General features: G+C 33.8%; 1 protein-coding gene across 2 annotated transcripts in view; it reads right to left on the bottom strand.

The window, feature by feature from the left end:
* Positions 1–8700: 8700 nt before the first annotated feature.
* Positions 8701–23338, bottom strand: part of LOC133185415 (DDB1- and CUL4-associated factor 6-like) — a 30403-nt gene continuing 15765 nt past the window's right edge. For both annotated transcript variants that reach the window (XM_061320602.1, XM_061320601.1), the window contains 17 exons: positions 23214–23275; positions 22784–22876; positions 22481–22552; positions 22214–22312; positions 21367–21480; positions 21008–21143; positions 19666–19826; positions 19295–19354; positions 17969–18308; positions 17359–17577; positions 15823–16833; positions 15578–15677; positions 14213–14366; positions 13713–13869; positions 13170–13258; positions 10200–10305; positions 8701–9060 (listed from right to left, as the gene is read on the bottom strand). In XM_061320602.1, the coding sequence (XP_061176586.1) occupies positions 8996–9060; positions 10200–10305; positions 13170–13258; positions 13713–13869; positions 14213–14366; positions 15578–15677; positions 15823–16833; positions 17359–17577; positions 17969–18308; positions 19295–19354; positions 19666–19826; positions 21008–21143; positions 21367–21480; positions 22214–22312; positions 22481–22552; positions 22784–22876; positions 23214–23275 (3038 nt within the window). In that variant the 3' untranslated portion in view covers positions 8701–8995. The remainder of the gene's footprint in view (positions 9061–10199; positions 10306–13169; positions 13259–13712; positions 13870–14212; positions 14367–15577; positions 15678–15822; positions 16834–17358; positions 17578–17968; positions 18309–19294; positions 19355–19665; positions 19827–21007; positions 21144–21366; positions 21481–22213; positions 22313–22480; positions 22553–22783; positions 22877–23213; positions 23276–23338) is intronic.

Raw genomic sequence — 23338 nt, 5'->3', positions numbered from 1 at the left:
CTTTACAGAATAAAATCAACTTTAGCATGTTACTAGTATGTCTCATGATATATGCTGGGTATTATGAAGGCACTACAATTATTTTATAAACAAAAACACAGTGACAGTATAAATTAATTGATGTCACACCTATTGCTGCAATCTTATTTGGCAAGTGATCCCGGCAGCACTTTATTTTAAGGGAGTGAGATTAAATTTTATCATTATGCTGCTTATCGACTATGTTTAGCCCAGAGTAATAATATCATGTCTGGAGACTAGTTCAAGTTCTCTTCATTCAATCAAAAACAAACCATTGATACATCAGGTACAATATAAGCACGGAAGCGTATAAGTGCCATTTTGACACTTTTTATTTTTTTTTTTTTATTTCTACACTTTAACCTGTAAAATTTACACTTTAATCTGTAAATTTTAAAGATTAAAGTGTAAAATTTACATTTTAATCTGTAAAATTTACACTTTAATCTGTAAAATTTACACATTAATCTGTAAAATTTACATATTAATGCGTAAGATTTACACTTTAATGTGTTAAATGCACTTTTTAATCTGTGAAATTTACACTTTAATCTGTAAAATTTATACTTTAATATGTAGAATTTACACTTTAATCTATAACTTTTACACTTTAATCTGTAAAATTACACTTTAATCTGTAAATTTTACACATCAATCTGTAAATTTTACACTTTAATCTGAAAAACTGTACTGTAATCTGTAATAATCGAACGGTCTTTTCATGGTGTTATACCTTAGACATTTGAAAAATAGTATAAAACTGAAATGTTCACAAGTGTTTGCATACAAGTTTATACATGTATATATGATAAGTAAAGATGCCCATGGGCCTCGTAATTCCAAGCAAAATATCGGAAATCTGCTTTCAATCCAGTATATTTCTTTAGTACTATAGTAAAGAGCGACGAACAGTCAAAATATATCTCAAATAATTTTGTCTTCTCATTTGCAGTTCAGATTGATATACAAGTTTATGAGTCTATGATCATGATGCAAAATATAACAGATAAAATTACTGTGATTTTAGAATGTAACAATAAAGAAACATCATTGAATCAGAGGATATTTATTTCTATGTTGTTCCAAAATAAATATAAACTCATATACTTTAAATATTTATACATGTATATACTTCAATAATTAATATATTAATTGGTTATTTAAAAATTCTCAATTCAATAAATAATTCAATTGTTGCCCGTACAACATGTAGAATGTAATTCAATTAATGCTATCAATAATTGAACTACTGAACGCATCAAATGAATTTGCGTATAATGATATCAATTTCATATTCATCGTGAAGATATGTGTGTTTGATTTGTTTTACACATCCACTGAATTCGTAATTCTCTCAAATATTGATTTGAACATATTTTATTGCAATAAATATATACAATGGGATTGGGCACAAGTTCTAAAAACTTAATTCGCCCTCTCCCTACATGTTATTTCACAAAAGATTCAATCAGACGTGTCCAACAGCATGTACAAAGTAAATATTCTATGAAAGTCTCATATAAGTCATACTAGATTGCTTACTATTTGTATTATATCCATACATATAATATCTGATAAGTAATTATTTTCCACATTTATTGTTTAATATAAAATCAAAATCAAATTTTATCATGCAGGATTCATGGTTTGTTGGCTTTAAAGCGTGTTACTGAAGATGTATGAAGTTGCCAAATTGATTATGTGAATTAAACAGATTAAAGTGTAAATTTTACATATTAAACTTTGAAATTTACAGATTAAGGTGTAAATTTTACAGATTGAAGTGTAAATTTTACAGAGTTAAGTGTAAAATTTGCAGGTTAAAGCGTACATTTTACAAAGATTAAATTGTAAGTTTTACAGATTAAAGTGTAAATTTTACAGATTAATGTGTAAATTTTACACATTAATGTGTAATTTTTACAGATTAAAGTGTAAATTTTACAGATTAATGTGTAAATTTTACAGATTAAAGTGTAAATTTTACAGATTAAAGTGTAATTTTTACAGATTAAAGTCTAAATTTTACAGATTAATGTGTAAATTTTACAGATTAAAGTGTTAATTTTACAGATTAAAGTGTTAATTTTACAGATTAAAGTGTAAAATTTACAAATTGAATTGTGGTAAATGAAAAATAAAAAAGCGTCCAAGTGGCATTAATACGCTTCCATACATAAGGTATATGCAATATTAGTTATCCAGTTTCAATCAAGGGTGCACGGGGATTTACCCGACCGGGTACGGTTGTATTTCATACACCCTGAGGCCGATTCAAGTTTGGTGAAATGAAGGGCCAGTTTCAGGTAGTGTAGATTCACATTTGTTCAATTCATGACCCCGGGTAGGGCGGGGCCACAGTAGGAGATCAAATTTTTATATATAGGAATATATAGGAAAAATCTTCTCCTGGAGAACAATTACGAGGTAGTCGTATCGTATAAATATGGAAGCATCCTCATTTAGTGTATATTCCAGTTTGCTCAAATTATGACCCCCGTGGGTTACCTGGGGCCACGATTTGTGATCAAAATTTTACATGGGAATGAATCTGCTGATGAAAAACAACAGGGTCATATTGACTCAAGTGAGCGTTGTAGACTATGGGCCTCTTGACAGGATTGTGGTGGCAAATCTTACAACCAGGTTCAAAGTATGAAAACATTGAGAAATTAATATGCAGATTGTGAATATCAATGTTTTCATTCATTCAAATTTCTCATTTTTGTTGAAGTGTTAGTAAAACTAGCTGCTATTAAAGTTTCGGTTCAACTTTCCAAATTAAGAAAATCAATAGTCATGTTTACAGTGTTCACTCATTTTTGAAATCTTAAAACCCCTCTGTTACATGAATAATTATTTTCGATTTTAAACTGATTATTCCCGTAAGTTTATGAACTGATATAAAGAAATGAATCTAGATTTATGATTTAAAGCTGAACACGATTCGTACAAAGAAGAGAGTTATCACTGGCCGCCATATTAGTTTTAATCAAGATTTTCAACAAAGTGAAATAATTTAAACACAAATGCACCCGTTCAATGAAATCAAACGTACACAAAAAAGACTTTAAGATATTAATGTTGTCAGATCGGACGATTTTAATAACCGGTTACTCGCTTACTTTTGCGATCGAGTGACCGGTTTTTCGGATAGTTTTTCCTTTAGACATCGAAACAGTCCAGTTTGTGGTATATACATGTATATACTCAGCTGTGATATAAACTGTATGTTTTGTCGTTACAATTTCTATATTTATCTGAACTTTATTTATAATTACAAACACACAATATCTGCTAAATAAATTTGTTCTCGTACACCTCGTAATCGTTGGCTGTTTTGCGCTTTATGTATCGCTGGTTTCACAGTTAAATTTCAGTTTGAGGTGTTAAGCATACTAGTTGTTCCACCCGTTTCACATAATTTACACCTCATGAATTTAAATTCAGACATTCTTTTAAAAATGTTTCCGTGCTTTCGATAAATGTGGTGGCATCTTTTTAAATCTTGTACTGCGGACTAGCACAGGTTTATGTGAGGTAATTATACGGTAATTAATTAAATCAAGCCTTCAAAACTTGTATACCCCTTGCAATCAAAGCCATTAATTATAGACTAAAGTTCATAGACTGTGAATTACTAATCAAAACAAATCGATCGCATTTGTCGAGACTAACGTTAAATAACGGTAAATAAAATGGGGACATCGTAAACAAAAATATATTATTCCTACTGATTTACTTTATAAATTCAATATATCCGAGTAACCGAGTAGCAGTTTACTAACCGATACTCGCATCGTTCGACGATTAACCGGTTAACCGGGTACTCGTTGACAACACTATAAGATATACATGTACTTCACGCAGCAGTGAACAGGTAAAAGGAAGTTGATTTGATCAACGCAATCAGGTGTAACGAATGCAAAGGTTTTATGTACTCCAGTGCTAATATAATGAGATAGGGAATTTAATATGTACATGTACGAGTCGTGTTAAATATTATTAGAAGTGTATGTGTGTGTGTGTGTCTGGCAAGGAAGAAGGGGTTACTTCGTAAGTTGATCATTGTATTTTTATGCGCTTGCAGAAACTATCCATTTAATTATTGGAGAGAGAGAGAGAATTTCAATTTTGCTGGTCTGCAATGCATGTGATGTGTAAAACAGTATGAAGTACGAAGAATGGATGCAGACAAAATTACAATGCTTATTACTGGAGCTCAGAAAAGACTTTGTTAATTCTTTTTTAATTTTATGATTTTTTACACTGTTGAATATTATTATTTACCAATAAACCTGCACAAAGGAAGGGCGGGTATACAGGGTAAGGTTTTAACACTAGTACTATATTAACAACCTTACATAGACATTGGAACAGAAGAGGTGATGTCGGGCAACTCATTTACTCTAAAATCGTGCAGAACATCTTTATTTCTCTCTCACTTTCTTTTTACACGAAAGGTATTGTAATATTATTTAAAAGAAGATAATATCTTCTTCTCGATCCATTTATAATGTACCTAATATACCTTATATTGTACGAAAATATATAAATCCTAGTTGTCAATAAATCCTAAACCCCCTCTCCGCTTTATTTACACCTGTCAATGCAAATTAATATTTTTTTTTCTAAATTTCTTGCCTATGCCTATCAAAAAGCACAATAAAAAAAAAACTCAGTTGAAAATTATTCTCAACTTCCTGACCAAAGAAGTGTGTTATTACATTTTGCGTTGTTGCATTTTGGTTAATCTCGACACATAATTAATGTAACAACACAAAATGTAATAATCTCAGCGAGATCCGTAGAGAATATAAAATTTTGGTCTGGTATCTCTACGGAGATACCAGACCAAAATTTTATATTCTCTACGGATCTCGCTGAGATTAAAAATGTAATAATTCAAAAATTGTTTTATTACATTTTGTGTTAATCTGAGATTGCTTCCTACGGGTCTACAATGACCGTGTAGTGTAGGGCGGTGCCGCAAGAATTCCATCGGCATCGAAAGCAAGTTTTTTAGGCTAGCCTAGATGGCCGAGCGGTCTAGCGCGCTGTTCCTGTATTGCTAGGAGACAGATTCCGTACGTCGAGAATTCAACCCCGGGCTGGAAGTGCGTATCCTTATAAAATTGAATTTCTTTGTGCTTTCTATATTAATATTTCTTTACTTAGGGCATTTATATTAGTTTAAGAGTTGTTGTAAAATGTGCAAGAGAGAGAGAGAGAGAAAAGGTAATCGAATACGGAATGGCTGATCGGTTAACCACAAGACGTTCCGACTGATAAACAGGTTAATCGTAGCAAAATAAACATTTTCTTGGCTTTTTTTCCAAGAAGCTCTATTCATAAACACAAAGACCACAACAGACTTCAGAAGTTTTAAAAAAAAAATTTAAAATGAATTTTTAAGAAAATTGCAAACAAATTTACATATATATTTTACTTTTTCAAGTAATTTCGACTAACCGATTACAATCGTTCTGACCGAGTAATCCGTTAACCGGTTACAAATTGCCATCCCTAATATGTTATATAATTATATGTGAACAAGAATTGTTATTTAAGAAATAAGGTATCATTTTTAAACATCTATCGGGATATAAATACGGGTTGGTCACGAGATCAAATTCCATAAAGCCCGAAGGGCTTTATGGTAAATTTGATCTCGTACCAACCCGTATTTATAGCCCGATAGATGTTTAAAAATGATACCTTATTACTTATATTTACATTTGTGACTTATTCATATTTTATATTTGCCTGATTATAATCTTTAACGCGTGAAACGTTTTAGTTTTCAAACCCAACGGCACTTGTTTGATCCTCTGATTGCGCGTCGACCCTTTATGACGTCACTGAGAAATTACGTCGAACGTTTATGACGCGAGGAACCCGTGTTTATACGGATATAGATACACATTGCTTTCAATAGTGTTATATAAAAGAAAACATTTGCAAATGTAAATATATATCAATAGATGTCTTTTGTGTTTATTTGATAAATTTTAAGAGAAAAAATATGATGTTTCTGTACATGAATATATAAACATGCCGATGGTTAATATACCCTCAACTTTTATAAACACTGAAAATAAAACTAAACTTTCATCTCAGCATAAAATCGTTATATATTATAAAATTATTAATCCTCTGCAAAACAATTGTCAAAGAATTTTTCTGAGTTACTTTAACACTAGAAATCAGAAGATAAGATTTCAATACCTGGTACTCCTTCAATGTTCATCTAAGTGACACTCTCTCTCTCTTACTTGTATTATTGGAACTAAACACGTTCAAGACCTCTTTCTACTACTAGTATAGAATACCATACTCAAAATCTTTTCAGGAAGTAGTGACTGAGCATTTTTCAGTCTACACATCAAATGAATGTTTCAAAATAAATGTACATGCAAGTTTGATAAGATGACTGCACTTAACGCCTGGTTTTGGGTCTTTTTCGGTTGCTTCTGTTGCTTTTATATCTAAACCTTGTCTCACTTTTGTATGTTTATGAAAGAATACTATCAAAAGAATACTATCAATTTGGAACCACGTTTAAAACTTAAAATGATTTTAGACTGTGACACAATAAAATGATTCAATGTATTTTGTCCTTACTGCTTTCCAAATATAGTGAATTTACACTTACCTGCCCTTGATTGAACATTAGACATGCATGAGAGGTGGAGCTAATATTGTAAGAATGGGTCTAAAATTAGACTTGATAAATAACAATGACATGTTTGGAAAAGCGAACATGATCACTCTTTCCAATCTCCCTCTCCATTCTGTATGGCACAAATACACTTCTGACAAAGGTTTCAAAACGAAATTAACAATACGAGCACGTCAATGTAATTAAATCAACGTCAGATGACTTAACATGTTCGAACACAATGTCCTAGTTAGCACAGAGCACGCTACCTTACAAGTCACGTGACGGAATTTAGTATTCACAAAGTTACCTGAGGTAAAAATCACGTGGTGAATTATAATATTCAACATGTCACAATCCTTGGTTACAGCACAGAGAGCGAATTAAGAAGAATTACTTTTTTCTCTTTTTAACCATGAGCGCATGTTTGTCTGTTAATCTCCTTTTGACACATTATTATTTATGCAAATATACAACTACTGTTAAACGAAGAACAATAGACAAACATGCGCTGACTATGTATAAAGTCAGTAAAAAAAGTGGGCGTCCTCATTATCGAACGGAGATTTAAGAAATTGTGATGACCCCTGCCTTTGAAAGCAGATTCGAACTTCGGAAATACACACTTTTATTAAACGTAATTACATAAGGTTGTAGATTGGTTGTTGACCATTCTTGCAATGAAAAGAACAAGATGTGTTTGTGAAACACTGATGCCCCCGTATGACAGCTTATGGTGAAGGTTAAAGTTTCTCAAATGCAAGTCAAAATCCAGGCCAAAAGATAAAAAATGTTTAATTTGAAAGCCCTAGCTACAACTGTTCAAAAGTTATGGCAAAGGTTCAAGTTCTTTTAAAAGTAAGTAAAACATCAAGGTCAAGGTCAAAGTTGTTGGTATCAAAATGAAGGTCTTGTCACAAGGATTACATATGTGAAGTATGAAAGCCCTAGCACCAACCATTCAAAAATTATGGCCAGGGTTAAAGTTTTTCAAAAGTAGGTCAAACTCCTATGTCAAGGTCAAAGGGTCAAAGTGGTTCGTATCCAAAGGAATGTGATGCCACAAGGATAACATATGTGAAGAATGAAAGCCCTAGCATCAACCATTCAAAAGTTATCGCCAAGGTTAAAGTTTTTCAAACGTAGGTCAAACTCCTAGGTCAAGGTCAAAAGGTCAAAGTGGTTGGTATTTAAACGAAGGTCTTGTCACAAGGATTACATATGTGAAGAATGAAAGCCCTAGCTCTAACCGTTCAAAAGTTATGGCCAAGGTTAAAGTTTTTCAAAAGTAGGTCAAACTCCTAGGTCAAGGTCAAAGGGTAAAAAAGTTGATATCCAGAGGAAGGTCTTGTCACAAGGAATACACATGTAAAGTTTGAAACCCCAAGCACCAACTGTTCAAAAGTTATGGCCAAGGTTAAAGTTTTTCAAAAGTAGGTCAAACTCCAAGGTCAAGGTCAAAAGGTCAAAGTTGTTGGTATCCAAAGGAAGGTCTTGTCACAGAGAATACACATGTGAAGTTTGAAACCCAAAGCACCAACTGTTCAGAAGTTATGGCCAAGGTTATAGTTTCATAAAATTTTGCAAAAGTGGGTCAAACTCCAAGGTCAAGGTCAAAAGGTCAAATATGGTGGTACCCAAAGAAGGGTCTTGTCACAAGGAATGCACATGTGAAATATGAAAGTCATAGCTCCAACAAATCAAAATTTATGGGCAAGGTTAAAGTTGACAACAGACAGACAGACAAACAGATAAACAGACAAACAGATAAACAGACAAACATACAAACAGACAGACAGGACAAAAACAATATACCACAGGGATCTTTTGATCCAGGGGCATAAAAATGTTTGTTTTGAAAGTTTATTTTGTTGCAAATTCCGCATATCCTTAAGTGCAGTCATCCTTTTTGGGCATAACAAACTGTATAGTCAATTGAAGAGATGTGGCCTTATTAGTTGTCATTGCTGGTTTGCTAGCACTAAGATTAGACATATATTGAGAACTGGCTAAATATACTGAACTGATCTTTTTATTTTGCTTTAAAGCATAAAATCAGCAACAATGTCAACATATTTAAAATCACACACAGGTAACCTGTAAGGTATTTTAATAAAGCCTGAAACAATGTATAAATGTACATGAGAGTTTAAAATAACACTCAAAATCATCAAAGCAACCTCAGTAATTCAGAATCACACTTCAAGCTGACTCTATTCAGCTTTTCGCATACTGAGAGTCTTTAACAAAACATCTTGCAAATTGAAAGTCATAAAGAATAGAAGACATATGTTGAATCAGTAATTGATGGAGTCACTCGGAATCACTGGATGAACTGTCATTTTCAGCCACAGCTTCACTGTTGGAGGATGCACGACCTGATGAAATATACATTCATATTTACATTGTATTTCAATTGCAACAGTAACTGTTAGCCTCGGTTATGTTACCATAAAAAAGTAAATATTGTAGAAATAATGGGTGCAACAACAATGTTTTTCAAACACATCTTTTATATCAGCAAGAGGAAGAAATTTGACCTGGATCTAAACAATCTACTAGTAATTAAAATCAGACTTCTTAGATCTGTGCCATATACACTCTGCTAAGATAAAGTTCATGTGAACATGAGCCATAGTCGAGTCATGTCAGATCTTCTTGCACGGAGTGTATACTATGCAGATCTAAGTAGTTTTAGTTAGGCTGGAATCTAAATTTCATTTATCACATGATAATAGAGTATTTATGTCATAATTTCAAATCTTGCAGTAGTCAGTATTATAATTACTTTTTAATACAGTAAAATCACATATTTTCGTGACCCCACATTTTTGTGGATTTAGGAAAAACCATGGATTCGTAGGGATTTGATTTCGTGGATGAAGAATTGTTGAACAGTTATGTGTATGACATTTTATATTTCGTGGTGGACATGAATTTGTGGGTCTCTTCATACCACAAAAACAGCGAAAATTAAACCCCCATGAAAATTAGTGACCTCACAGTATTCTAAAACTTGATATATAAAATTTTTGCGATTTTTTCCAAAACAGATTTATAAGAAAGGATCCTACATGTAACCTACATAGCATCAAATACATGTATTCATGCTAGCTTTCCCTATGTAGAAGCTATAGCCTAGAATAAATTGAAAATCATATCTCTGCATAGCTGCTTCCATCTTGAATGCAGTCCAGGTTTAAACGAAATCTTTTGCAATGTTTTCATTTGAATCTTGAGGGAAATACTGCTATGCAATCTATGATCTAATACCGTATAAGTGGAATTTTTAGCGACACACAAATTTAGTGATTTTTCCTAAAAAATCACTATCGGTATTTAATTTTAGCGAGAAGTAATTTTTGCGATTTTATGGTGCATAGAAATATAACGGTTACCTCTACTGCAGAATAAATTGTAAGCGATATTTAATTTTAGCAATCTCGACACCCTTGCTAATAATGCCAAAATTGAATCCTCGCTAAAATTTCTGCTTATACCATAATTGCAAACCTACCTGCTCTGATCTGGTTGAGGGAGGCCAAAACACGCAGCATAAAAGCAGCAGGAACAGTAATGGTGTCTCGTGTCTCCTCCAGCATCACTTCATTACGTCTCATGATCTGAATATATGTTTTTCATAAAAATTATCCAGACTTTAAAAGATTTTAATTTTGTGCTAGATAATCAGCTTACTATAAACAAATTTAAACATTTATCAAAATTGAAAAGATTGTTAGGTTTTCATAATAAGATCCAATTTCTTAACTTGGAAAGATCCACTTACAAGTATCTAAACCAGTTTCCAGGGGTTCATGTTTCACAGAATTGTATTCTTTGTAGGTTTTTTGAGATTTATCACTACTCGTTATCCTCACCTCTTTCATTCATAAGACTAGTTTTATGAAATCTAAATATCCTTAGAATTAAGAAGTGTCCTATTTCATGTCTGACTTACCTCAGCAGGAAGTGACTTATTTCATGTCAGACCTACCTCAGCAGGAAGTGACTTATTTCATGTCAGACCTACCTCTGCAGGAAGTGACCTATTTCATGTCAGACATACCTCAGCAGGAAGTGACTTATTTCATGTCAGACCAACCACAACAGGAAGTGTCTGTTTCATATCAGACCAATCTCAGCAGGAAGTGACCTATTTCATGTCAGACCTACCTCAGCAGGAAGTGACCTATTTCATGTCAGACCTACAGTACCAACCAGACTCAACCTGACACAAAGCAGTCCCAGAGCAGTCCCGGGGACTGCTTTCTGGGACTGCTAAAGCAGTCCCACAGCGGTCCCAGAGCAGTCCCACAGCAGTCCCAGCGGTCCCAGAAAGCAGTCCCAGCAGTCCCAGAAAGCAGTCCCAGCAGTCCCAGTGGGCGGGGTTAATTAATTTAATGGGCGGAGCTTACCCAGAATGAGATTACCAATAAACAATGTAACTATAAAAGGCAGTTGAAATTGATGATCATTTCTTTCCGAGTAGTTTCAACAAATATTTACAATTCTTACGCGACAGTCATTTCTGAAACAAATAATAATTATTGAAAGAAGATGTTCACACCTATTAAAAACATGAATATTTAAATACAATTATTTGGTATATTTATTTTTGACCCAAATAAATCAGTTTCTTTATTTTCTGTGATTGATATTGGTTTTCATATTTATTTATTATTTATATAGAAAATTAAACTTGAACTGTTTATTTTCTACCAGAATTAGCTTTAAATAGATCTTACAATTATAGAGCAAGGCAGATTCATATACTATACTCTGAATGCATTTTTCTTAAGTATTGGAGCTTTTGAAAAATTCTTTGTTAAATATTGCCGAGTATTATACTTCAGTCATGATTATTTTCAATGACTTGCCAATTTAATTATCTTTAGATTCTCAGTTTTAAGTGTTTTATTATATAAATGTTCGAGTGTACATTTGTAAATCATGCGAATGGAACCCTCAGATTATGTTCAAAATTAATTAATCCCAAAATAAATTTATACACAATTATTGAAACAAAGATTTTTTTGCAGTACATAGATTGAAATTAGTGTCATTGTTGACCAGCGTGTTCAGTGATGTGTAACACCGATACCCAAATAACATGCATTGACTTTCTGCTAATTATGCCCGAAGGCGATTGAAACCTCAGGTGTTGACACTATTTTATACAATTGTATTGCTTTTTATTAATCGGCCAGGTAAACATAAACAAAACAAATAAGAAATAAGTCACAATTCCCGATATTTTCAAATAGTTATTTTTTAAATATATATAAATGTACTCTTTTAATAACTTGTTTATAAATTAAAAACTAATTCATAAATAAATCCCCAAATAATTGTTCACATTGTTTATGTGACAGAAGAATGGTAGAATAATTTTATTTTATGGTCATTTAATAAATTATTAGGTTTTATTTGAGGGCGGTAAAAAATAGCATGAAGTGCTCTTTTTTTAAAGCATGGTATTAGCTTTTTCAATTAAGAAAAAAATTCAGTACAGTACGTTCCTCTGAATGTCTTACTGAAATGACAAGTTTGTTTGTTTTTTGTTTGTATTTTTTTTTAAATAGTGCCAATGCAAACTTTGAATACATAATTTGACAGCATTAGTTTATTAAATTGGCCTAGATAATTTTGCTTCAAACACCTGTATTGAAGTTTAATTTAAGAGATAAAAATCATCCCCTGACCTCCCTTTTTAACTGCTTTCATTTTTAAAAATTAATTCTAGACTACAATTGTGTAAACGTACAGCCCCTGAAGACATTTAGTAATTACATGTATAACTATCCCTACTCTCCCTCTCTGTAGAAAATAAACAAAACAACAACAGGGAGCTGCCAATTTAGAATACACAAGGGGCGGAGCTATCATGTCACTCAGAACCTTTTTCATGCATGAGTGAACAAAGCAGTCCCAGAAAGCAGTCCCAGGGACTGCTGGGACTGCTGGGTCTGCTTTCTAGAGCAGTCCCATAGCGGTCCCAGAGCAGTCCCACAGTGGTCCCAGAGCAGTCCCGGGGACTGCTTTCTGGGACTGCTTAGGTGTCAGGTTGGGTCTGGTTGGTACTGTACCTCGCAGGAAGTGACCTATTTCATGTTAGACCTACCTCAGCAGGAAGTGACCTATTTCATGTCACTCAACAGGAAGTGCCTATTTCATGTCAGACCAACCTCAGCAGGAAGTGACCTATTTCATGTCAGACCTACCTCAGCAGGAAGTGAACTATTTCATGTCACTCAACAGGAAGTGCCTATTTCATGTCAGACCAACCTCAGCAGGAAGTGACCTATTTCATGTCAGACCTACCTCAGCAGGAAGTGACCTATTTCATAGCAGGAAGTGACCTATTTCATGTCAGACCTACCTCAGCAGGAAGTGACCTATTTCATGTCAGACCTACCTCAGCAGGAAGTGACCTATTTCAGGCCAGACCTACCTCAGCAGAAAGTGACCTTTTTCATTTTAAACCTACCTCAGCTGCTACCTCTTCCTCAAACTTTGGATTTTCCTCTAAAGGCATCCACAGTTTGATGTCATAGTCTATACCACTGGAGGCTAAAACTACATGAGTGATAAACCACATTACATATCAATTGTTTAGAATAAATTAATTGTAGTATCATTTAATGTTTTTTATATCAAGTGCAAAAAATCTATACACTTTATACCTATATGTGGATAAACTGAAAAAAGGAAACACTGACGAAAACAACTTATGAGTTGTAATTGTCAAACTCTCCACTTTAAAAATTCTCATCATTCTTGAAAAGGAATTTGAATATTACTAGGCCCCCAAAGTTTTTTTTTCAATTGTGTAGATTTACTATAATCATTATTAATCTTTAACACATTAATATAACCATACTGACAGTCTTTATTCACTAATAAAATCTTAAAACCACTTCACTTAATGAATATTTTTGAAACTGATTAATTCATTAAGTCTGTGAGCTAAATAAATAAGTTACACTAACAATGATTATGACTTTTACAAAAAAAAATTATTATAATTTACTTGGATCATAAGGATGTGGTTGTAGACAGTTGACAACATGACGGTCAGCCTCCAGAAGCATGGCTAGCTTAGCGGTGTATCGATCCCAGATAAAGATGTGGCCACAGTCCGAACCACTCATTACAAACTGGTCACCCCAGAAGTTAGCTTCCTTTATCTGTCAAATAGAATTTTGTTGAAAATCTATTCATTTTTTTAATACAGAAAATTCTTTAAAACATGAAAATGTAACAAAAATTTAATGCATTTAATTACTGGCAAAAATTTTTAAAGAAAATTTATTTCCTGAAAAGAAAATGTTGGAGAATATATGGCTGTGTAATTTTTTGAAACGTAATTAAAATCTGAGGTTACTAAACACCTAATTTATGAATTACAAAATCTTAGATTTGACAACATACTATTATACCTTGTATCACTAGATACAGTGTACATGTATATACAGCTTAATACATATGTGTTATTTTTATAATTTATAAAGTATGCTACAAGCTTTTTACCATTGTTCGAGCATTCCTATGACCTTTGAACTTGATTTTGTGGAGGGGCTGGTGGATGCTCCTCATCTCTATCTCCTCATTCTCTCTCTCCTCCTGGCGTTTTTTGTACAGCTCCTGTAGTCTGATGGCGGTAATGTGTCTCTCCAGGGTGTCCCTATAAATTATGTCAATGCATATCCATAAACTGAAAGTGTGGATTTGTTATAATGTCATGCAGGACTACTCTGCTAATCTTCCTCAGTGATTACTGCACACAGGGCAATTTTCGCCTCCATTTTATTTTCACCCCTTTTGCCCAAGACACAAGTGGGCAAATTCAAAGAAAACAGTATAACTTCTTAAGGGAGCCGACTGGGGTTTTATTGTGTGAAAACTACTATAGAGAAACTCTTTAATTTTATACCATATGTACCTTACATTGACTTCAGTACACATGCCAAGTTTAGTGAAAATCTACCGTCTGGTTATATTCTAGGGACCATCTCAAAATACAGGTGCATTTACCATAGGATTATATAGGAAAATACCATTTTTTCGCACTTCGGAGCAAATTATACAAATGCTACTATAGACTTTTTGCTCAAATTATATTATTTGATAGGTAATACTATATTGTACATTTTATGCAAGAAACGCAAAATTCTACCGTCTGGTTTCCAGAGGGGACATCTCAAAATGTCAAAATTCCTGATATTTTCCTGTTTTTATGGAGTACAACAAAACATGGCAGATACCACAGATTTACATAAAAAATAATCAAAATGATTGTGAGATTCTCAATTTCCTATATTTAAAATTTCAAGAGCCTATATTTTATACTTTTTATTTTATGGCATAATAAATGACCCCGCTTAAAGAACTTCAGTTATTCATTACGTCAAAAAACACACTATTGCGACGTCTATCTACCCATCATTTGAAAAATCGTTAAAAAAATCGGTTATTTAAAAACGTAATTAGATTTTTTAACCTGGGATTTCCTAAAATTGTTAATCTTTTTATAAATTATGTAAAAATAGTTGCTTTAAAATAGTAAATACGCTTTATTTTACTTTGCTGCGCGAAGTATTGCGCAATGAAAACCCCAGTCGGCCCCCTTAAATAGAAGTGTGACTGGGCAAATTTAAAATTAAAAAAGTGTGAAAGGGCGAAAATAACCCTGTATACAGTATTACTTATTTTGGTAATGAGCAGAGAAATTTCATGAGTTGCTCAAACTACTACGAATGTATCTGCATCACTTGAAATAAAATAGCATATCTCTTGACATCTCTGGATGAGGACTTTTTACAACATATAAGTGTGGTCCTCATAAGAAATAGTCTATGGCTAATTACAAGTATATGGCCTGACATGAAATCTAACCTTTGACCTTCCCCTTCCTCATCTGATCCTACATCCTCCTGACCTGAGTGAGGAGTCGTCCCCGTTCTACTTTCTTCTGAACCTCCTGCAGCTACACTACCTTAAAGCAATAAAGGAAAAAAATTATTGATTCTTCATGTTATTTTATGACTATCATTGCACATCATCATAGTTATAAAATTCTAAAAGTTCAACTTTATAAAAAATATTATCTGGAATGTAGTAATTGAAATGTTAGACGATACCTGTTGTCCGGTCATCTGTATGACTGATGCCCCTAGGAACTGGCAGCTCCTCCTCTTCTGAAGTTCCACCATCATCTGTGTGTCTGTCCTGCTGTGATCCAGATACCCCCTCCCTACAAAGTCTTTCTAAAATCCTCATCCGTCCAATCTGTCTTATCTTCTCTTTCACAGCTGCGCTGGCGTCTCGTCGACCTGCTCTCCTTGGTTGACCCTCTGAGCTGGTTGAAGGTTGATTGTCAGAGCCTGACTCAGCAAGAGTTTTACTAACATTTTTAGTTTCATGAGATTCAGTTATAGAATCAGCTCCTTCCTTACCTTCAGCACTTTCACACTGCTCACCAGAATCCACTTTTGCTGACTCAGCAGAACAAGAATCACTGTCAAAAATATCACTACTGTCTGTAGAATCAGAAAAACCAACAGAGTCTCTATTTTCCTCTTTATTATCTTTCACAGAATTTCCCATTTGAGTAGTCACCTCAGTAGTGTGGCTCTCTAAGTCTCTATTTCCTGTTGGAGTTGTCTCTCTGACTAAAGGCTGTAATGAAGCATTCTCAGCACTTCTCTGTAGAATACCAGCTTCTAAATTTTCAAATCTGGCAAAACCAAGTCTGACTGTACTGCTGGTGGTGCCCTCAGAGGAGTAATGCAGACTAATTACTGGCTCCTCCTCAACCAATAATCCTGCCTGGTGCCTCCTCTGCTCACCTGAAATAATATTCCTTCCTTCTTGGGGCCCCCAAATTTGCTCATGATTTGCTATCCCTCTGGATGCCTCAGAAGGACCAGATTGAGTAACATTAACACCACTGTCTGACACAGCTGTCTGGGATCGGGAAAGACTACTGGGTTTAGGTATTGCACTTGGTTTGGAATTGACATTAGGTTTATCACAGACCGACTGAAGATTGTCTCCACAGCTGACGTTGTCTTGGTTTTCTACACTGGAATCTTGATGTGATGAAAAATTTTGTAATCTATCACTGTCAGGGGTGTTTTCTGTTTCCATTTCTGCAATTTTTAAAAACATTTTGAAATTGGATGACATCAGATATGATTTGACACAAACAGAAGGTTTATTCTAGCTAGCCTGATTGTTGTTGATGTGCATAGCTGAAATTTTCCTCCTGCTCACAAATTGTTTGTTATTTACAACTGCATCCTCACAACGATAGGGGTCCTGTGTCAACTCATTGCCCTGAGACCCCTGACAAATTTCATTTGATATCTTACAGGCTAACTGCAGCGATGTCTTTTGGGAAAATTACAAATCTTGATTGTTTTTCTTATCTCTCAACCAATCACAATAAGCCTCTGTAACACGTGCATTCTGAGTGTCAACTGATTCCTTTCTGTTTACAGTATCTGTCTACTTCACTTTGAATGGTGCTTCTCAATGAGAGAGGCAGGCCTGAATAAAACTGAATGAAATTTGTCAGGGGTCCCAGGGCAACAAGTTGGCACAGGATCACTGATGTTGTGAGGATGTTACAACTGCAACACTTTAACTGACCTAATATGAAAATCAAATTTTACCTTCAACAACAGAGGGTTCCCTGACAATTTCATCACCTCCTTCAGTTCCATTTTCCTCAGCCTGACCCCCCGAGGCCTGATCTTCAGAATTGGCTCCCTGGACTTCATCACCTCCCTCTTCCCTCCCATCCTCCTCCTGTCTTCTTAGGTTACCATCTAACCATCGTGTCAGCATGTCCGACATTCTCTGCATAATAGTGGTCTGTCTGTCTGGTTGTTCTAAATATGAAAGTGAACAAAACGTTCAAGATTTACAGTAACAATCAACACAATATTTGTTGACTGCACTGTACAACACTGCAGGTCACTTTTCATTGTGGACATGTCAAAGAGGTGTCATAAACCATACAACATTGCATTATTGAATACAGGGAAATTTTCCCTCTTTTTGCCCTCATTGCAAGTGGGCGAATTTATAACATGGTGAATTCAAAGTAAGCAGTATTATCTCTTTAACAAAACTGTGTCCGGACAAATTCATAATGGGGCAAAATTGTTTGCAAGTGTAAAAGGGTGAAAATAACCCTGTATACAGTATTCTAACGTACAGTGTAGCAGAAAAATTATACTTAGCAATAAGGAAAAGTTCTATTTAAAATATCATTCTTACCATTTGTCTGTCGCTCACTCTCAGGTCTGGCATGAGGTCCAGTGTCAGACCAATCTCCACGGAGACGAAGTCTTTTGATTGGTGGTTGCCTTAGTGATGAGCCTGACCCTGATGGGTTCTGGGGTAGTAACATGGAAGTGACCCCCTCAGAAGTGGACTGTCTAGGTGAAGAGGAGGTATGAGGAGGAGTGCTGGATGGGGGAAGGTCAGCTGGGGGGACTAAGGGACTCCTGGGGGTTGGTTGGGGGTCAGTTTCTTTGGCTTTAGGTGGTGCCTTAGATGTAGATGGCATGTCTGCTAACAAGTCAGATGATTTGAATTTCTTTGGTATTTGATCACCCTGAAAAAGAACAATCATTAATAAAGCATTTATATTTGATTCATTCTTTTATGTCTTTCTTACATTTACAAAATCTGATTTTAAAATTAACCAAAAAATGTTCTTGAATTGGTTGAAAGTAGGGATGGCAATCGAATACAGAATTGCCAATTGGTTAACCGCAAGGCGTTCCAACCAATTAATCGGTTAATCGTATCAAATCTTCTTGAGATATTTCTTCATTGTAAGCTATATCTACACAAACAAGACAATTTTAATGTTACATATAGTGCACTGTACATAAATATTACCGGTATGTTTATAATTTATCAGATTTATACATTATTTCATTATACATAATTTCAATTTTAATAACCCCCCCCCCCCCCCACCACCACCAAAAAAATAAAAAGGAATATGCCTGGAGTACAATATCAGTTACATAAAAAAAAAATTAAGAAGAGATGCCATGCATTGTCAGTGTAATCAAAACTAAAACTGGACTATCGCTTAATTTACAATGTTTGTTTAATCATACAATTTGATAGGTAACTGCAAAGGATAGAAAAGTAAGGTACACATTATAATCAGTTCGCAATACTCAACGATCATTTAATTAAAATCATTAAAGAAACACAGGACAGATTGGGTAACGACATGGTATTTACACAGCAATTAACATCTCGAAAACTAATTACTCCCACGGTGTCCATCTGTATAGCCTTAATTATCTCTGAATCAACTTAAATAGATAGGTGAAAATGCTGACATTTCAGATATTTTTATTGTATCTTTTTAATTGAATTTTTTTTTATGAAATTGTATTCAGATTTACACATATATTATTTTTTCCGACTAACCGATTACAGATTTTCTAACCGATTACCATTGTTCCGACCGAGTAACCGGTTAACCGATTACAAATTGCCATCCCTAGTTGAAAGTTAACCTTTCATAAGAGTGACATGTGTAGAAGCATTTGAGCAATGTAAATAATGATAACTTGCCCTGTGTTTTGTCTTTTTAAAGATCTCTGCAGGTGCCTGTAATTTCTTGGTTTTATAATCCTGTTATAATACATGTACATGTATATAATATAGGGTGATATTTAAAAGATAAAATACACACATTAGAAATCCAACATATTGAAAAAAACAAGCTTTAAGTATCCACCATACAGAAAAACAGAGCAGTAGTGTTTTGCCATGGATGGCTGGTATACCTACATTATATCAATAAATTCAATGCATTCATTTTTTTCTTATATTGGGTGAAAAATATGTTCCTTGTAAGAATTAATTTGCCATATCCATGTTAAAAATATTAAATATGTTTTACTTAAAGTTAACACAACTCATACAATATAAAAGAAATCTACCCTTGATCCAAACAGGTAGATGTATTCTGAGGAATAGCTGACCAGAATATCATCTCCATTGGGACTGTAAGCAAGGGAGGTAATCCTATGCGGCCTGTTGGACAGGGTTGGTGCAGTGAATTTACAGATCATTCCTGTGATACCTTTACTACTGTGGGAACCTTCAGTAAAGATTTCATACAGAATTTTTTTTATTTTAACAGTGTCATATCATATTTCACCATCTTCACAAGCCAAAGGTTTTCTATTACATGAATGTAATAATGTACTCACCAAAAGGGAGTATAGTGGACTGAAAACCTTTGTTTTTCAAAGATGAACTAGCACTGCTTGCAATTATTAAGAATGATATACAATGTAAAAACAAAATAAACAAAGCCTATCACAGACAGAAATGTGGTTCCTCATTAAAACAAAAATTCCACTTATCTAAAAGACAGAAAATAATATATAGAATTAGGTGTTAAAAATATATTGTTTATTCATAGTAGAGACTGATAATCAGAAATTTATATCATTTCCCTGGTTCTATTACTTAATTTGATTTACAAATGAAATATGTAAGGTAGTTTTCATTATTCTTACAATGAAGCACATTGAAGTGGTAAAATTTTACATTTGATAGGAAAGTTTAGGCGTTTCTTTTCGAACGTCAGTTGTTACATAATGACACGCCCATTTCCTTAGAAACGAGGAAGAAATATTCGTTGTAATGCTTTCAGACACCCACTCTCTGAGAGTTACACTGATATGGAGATTTAATGAAGTTATGAGAGAGAGTTAGAGACTCCCCACTTCTGTAAAACACATATTGCAACAAATATGTACATAATTATGAATTTATCATGTTTATTGGAGTAAGCATAACACATGTATCGGTCGAACACGAGTTTACTCATTGTTTATGTCAACTGTCAATTGATTGGTGATTGTATTTATGGAATACCTCTTGAACAGGTATTCAAATGAACCATTTGATCACTTTTTTTTTCCTTTCTAAAGAAATGGGCGTGTCATTGTATGACAATCAACGTTGTAAAGAAAGCCCAAAACGTTCCATTCAAACGGAAAATTTTACCACTTCAATGCGCTTCATTGTATATGATCCTTTTTCACTATTATGGAAAACAGGGTTCAAAAGGCAATAAAATTTCAGCACTATGCTAATTAGATGAAAGACAAGTTACTTATTTGGACCTTTAGTAAAGCAGTTGTAACACCATTTGGAGAGTAGTATTGCCTCCTCTTGTATTACGTATTAAACATAGATGATGAACAAATGTATAATACTTAACACATTTTTGATGGTATACTGGAATTAGGAATATCATACTATTGATACCTGAGGCTCTGGTTCCCAGCATTCTCCTGTCATATATTCTCACAGAACTGTCAGCACATGCAATGCCCAGTTCATAGGGAATCAGGGGGTTAACAACCAAAGACGTAACAGCTCGCCGGCAGTTTATAAGAATGTCCTGAAAAAAAATATGTGGTACCGAATTCACTCTAAAATCAAGTATCAAAGTATTGAACAAGATATACATGTATTTCCACTTTAAAATCACACCTTCTTTCCATTCTTATTTAAATAACAATATAAGGAATATATTATCATAGTACATGTAATGTATTTCCATTTTCCTATTCAATAGAATATTTCAGTGTATTACCTCCCTTGACAATATAGCAGTAGATTACCTCCTTACAATCCTCCCTTTGACAGGACGTCTTGGCCCTGAGGTCAAACCAGCGGACCGTGCCATCCTCTCCACAAGACAGAAAGGTGGAAGACTCACTGGGAATAACTACCACCTGTTATAAGAGTGAAAACATTAAAACAAAACTCTATAGCTTTACAGGATAGAAAGAACTCACTGGGAATAACTACCACCTGTTATAAGGGTGAAAACAGTAAAGCAATACTGTAGCTTTATGAGATAGAAAGGACCCACTGGGAATAACTACCAACTATTATAAAGATGAATTTCTATATTAATTTTGTGACTTCACAGTACTGGATAGATTCAATGGGAATAAAATATGATAAGATACAAATATGATCATTTCAATCATTTAAAAGAAACTTCCTGAGCATCAATACCTAAGCATACTATCCTTAAATGGTATTACAATCCATGAAAAAAAAATTAGTGGCTCATTTTGTTAGAATCTTACAATGTACACAAGTCATTAATCATAGTATCTAAAAATTTTACAAAATGAGTCCATATTTTTAAAAACATGTTCATTGTTTATAATCTTCGTTTAAAAGTCTGCTTTCTGTCAAGTATTCCCACTTTTATGTCTATAATGTATCGGAATCAATGTTCCAAATAAGTTGCTTTAAGTCAATATTTTTTTTCTTTGAGAATAAATACTTGAACTTTGGTATCTTGAACATAAATATCTCAAATGGATAAGGCGAAGTGACTTGGAAGTCCCAACCATTATCTCTTTATGAATCTTGATGTCAATATCTCAAATCCTTCCATATCTCAATTTGTTTTCTCGGCCCCATCGAGCTCAAAATAAGTTTTGATTGTACCTCATATGTAGTTCCAAAATGACAGTCAAAAACATTAGTTCTTGAGCTTGTGTCCACGTCAGTGTAACAGATTTTTCCATCACCAGAGCAGCTTACAATCTGGAAAAATATTACCAACATGGTTTAAAATTTCAGATTGAAAAAAACAAATTCTTTCCATTTCTGAAGTATATATGTAGATCAACTTTTAAAAGCTTTATAGACACATGTGCATGCAAGCATATGTATCTTACAGTGCACATGTGCATTTAAGTATATGTATCTTACCCTTTCACTAGTGTACGGTAAAAATTTGGCACTGAATATGTTTGCCCTATGTCCTGATCTCACAGATGTGAACTGAAAAAATAATAAGAAACCAACTTGAGATAAATAAGATTATACTTGACTTCCAACTTGACATAAGTAAATTACATTAAGGAGGGGGAAAAAATACAATGTTGTACTAATAAACTTCTGTAGTGAACAATTAAATCCATACATACTAAATTTCTGTTCTGAAAAAAGCCTATTATACTATATGTATAATCACTAGCTGCTAGCTGTATGTGCATTATTACCATGAATTACCTTTCCAGTGAATGGCTCTGATATAATCAGGTGCTGGTCGTCAGATCCAGACAGGAGATACTGTCCTGTTTCATTCCAGCAAATTGTGTTCACCTGATAATTTATTAAAATATAAATAAAAATTATTGAAACTGAATTAAATATAAAACTTAAAATGAATGCTGCATAACTTATGAAACCATAAGTCTCTGAAGATATCATGGCTCTCTCTTTTTAGACTGATTTACAGAATTGTGTACCTGATGTTTTCAAAAACTTAAGTACATCACCTCAAAATTGTAAAAAAAAAAGATTATCATTTGAAATAATTTCATAGATTAATCTGAGTAACCATATCAGCAATCTTATTTAAATCAAAAACACTTTTATTGAATAAGATGTACGTATTCTTGAGGCACATCTCTTGATGTGACAGTAAAATGTTTCTTACACATCCAGAATGAACTTCTATCTTGTTATGTAGTTTCAGTCGTTGCACAAAATCAATATTCCCTGGGAAAAAAAAGCAAAAATTTTTATAGAGTTAACAGAGTAATCCCATTAATTATACCCAGA

Source organism: Saccostrea echinata, unplaced genomic scaffold (assembly GCF_033153115.1).
Source record: "Saccostrea echinata isolate AGI-Se365-2 ecotype Australia unplaced genomic scaffold, CSIRO_AGI_Sech_v1 ptg000012l, whole genome shotgun sequence".
Lineage (NCBI taxonomy): Eukaryota > Metazoa > Mollusca > Bivalvia > Ostreida > Ostreidae > Saccostrea > Saccostrea echinata.
The sequence above is the reverse complement of the archived record's forward strand: the minus strand, read 5'-3'. Positions and strand labels throughout refer to the sequence as shown.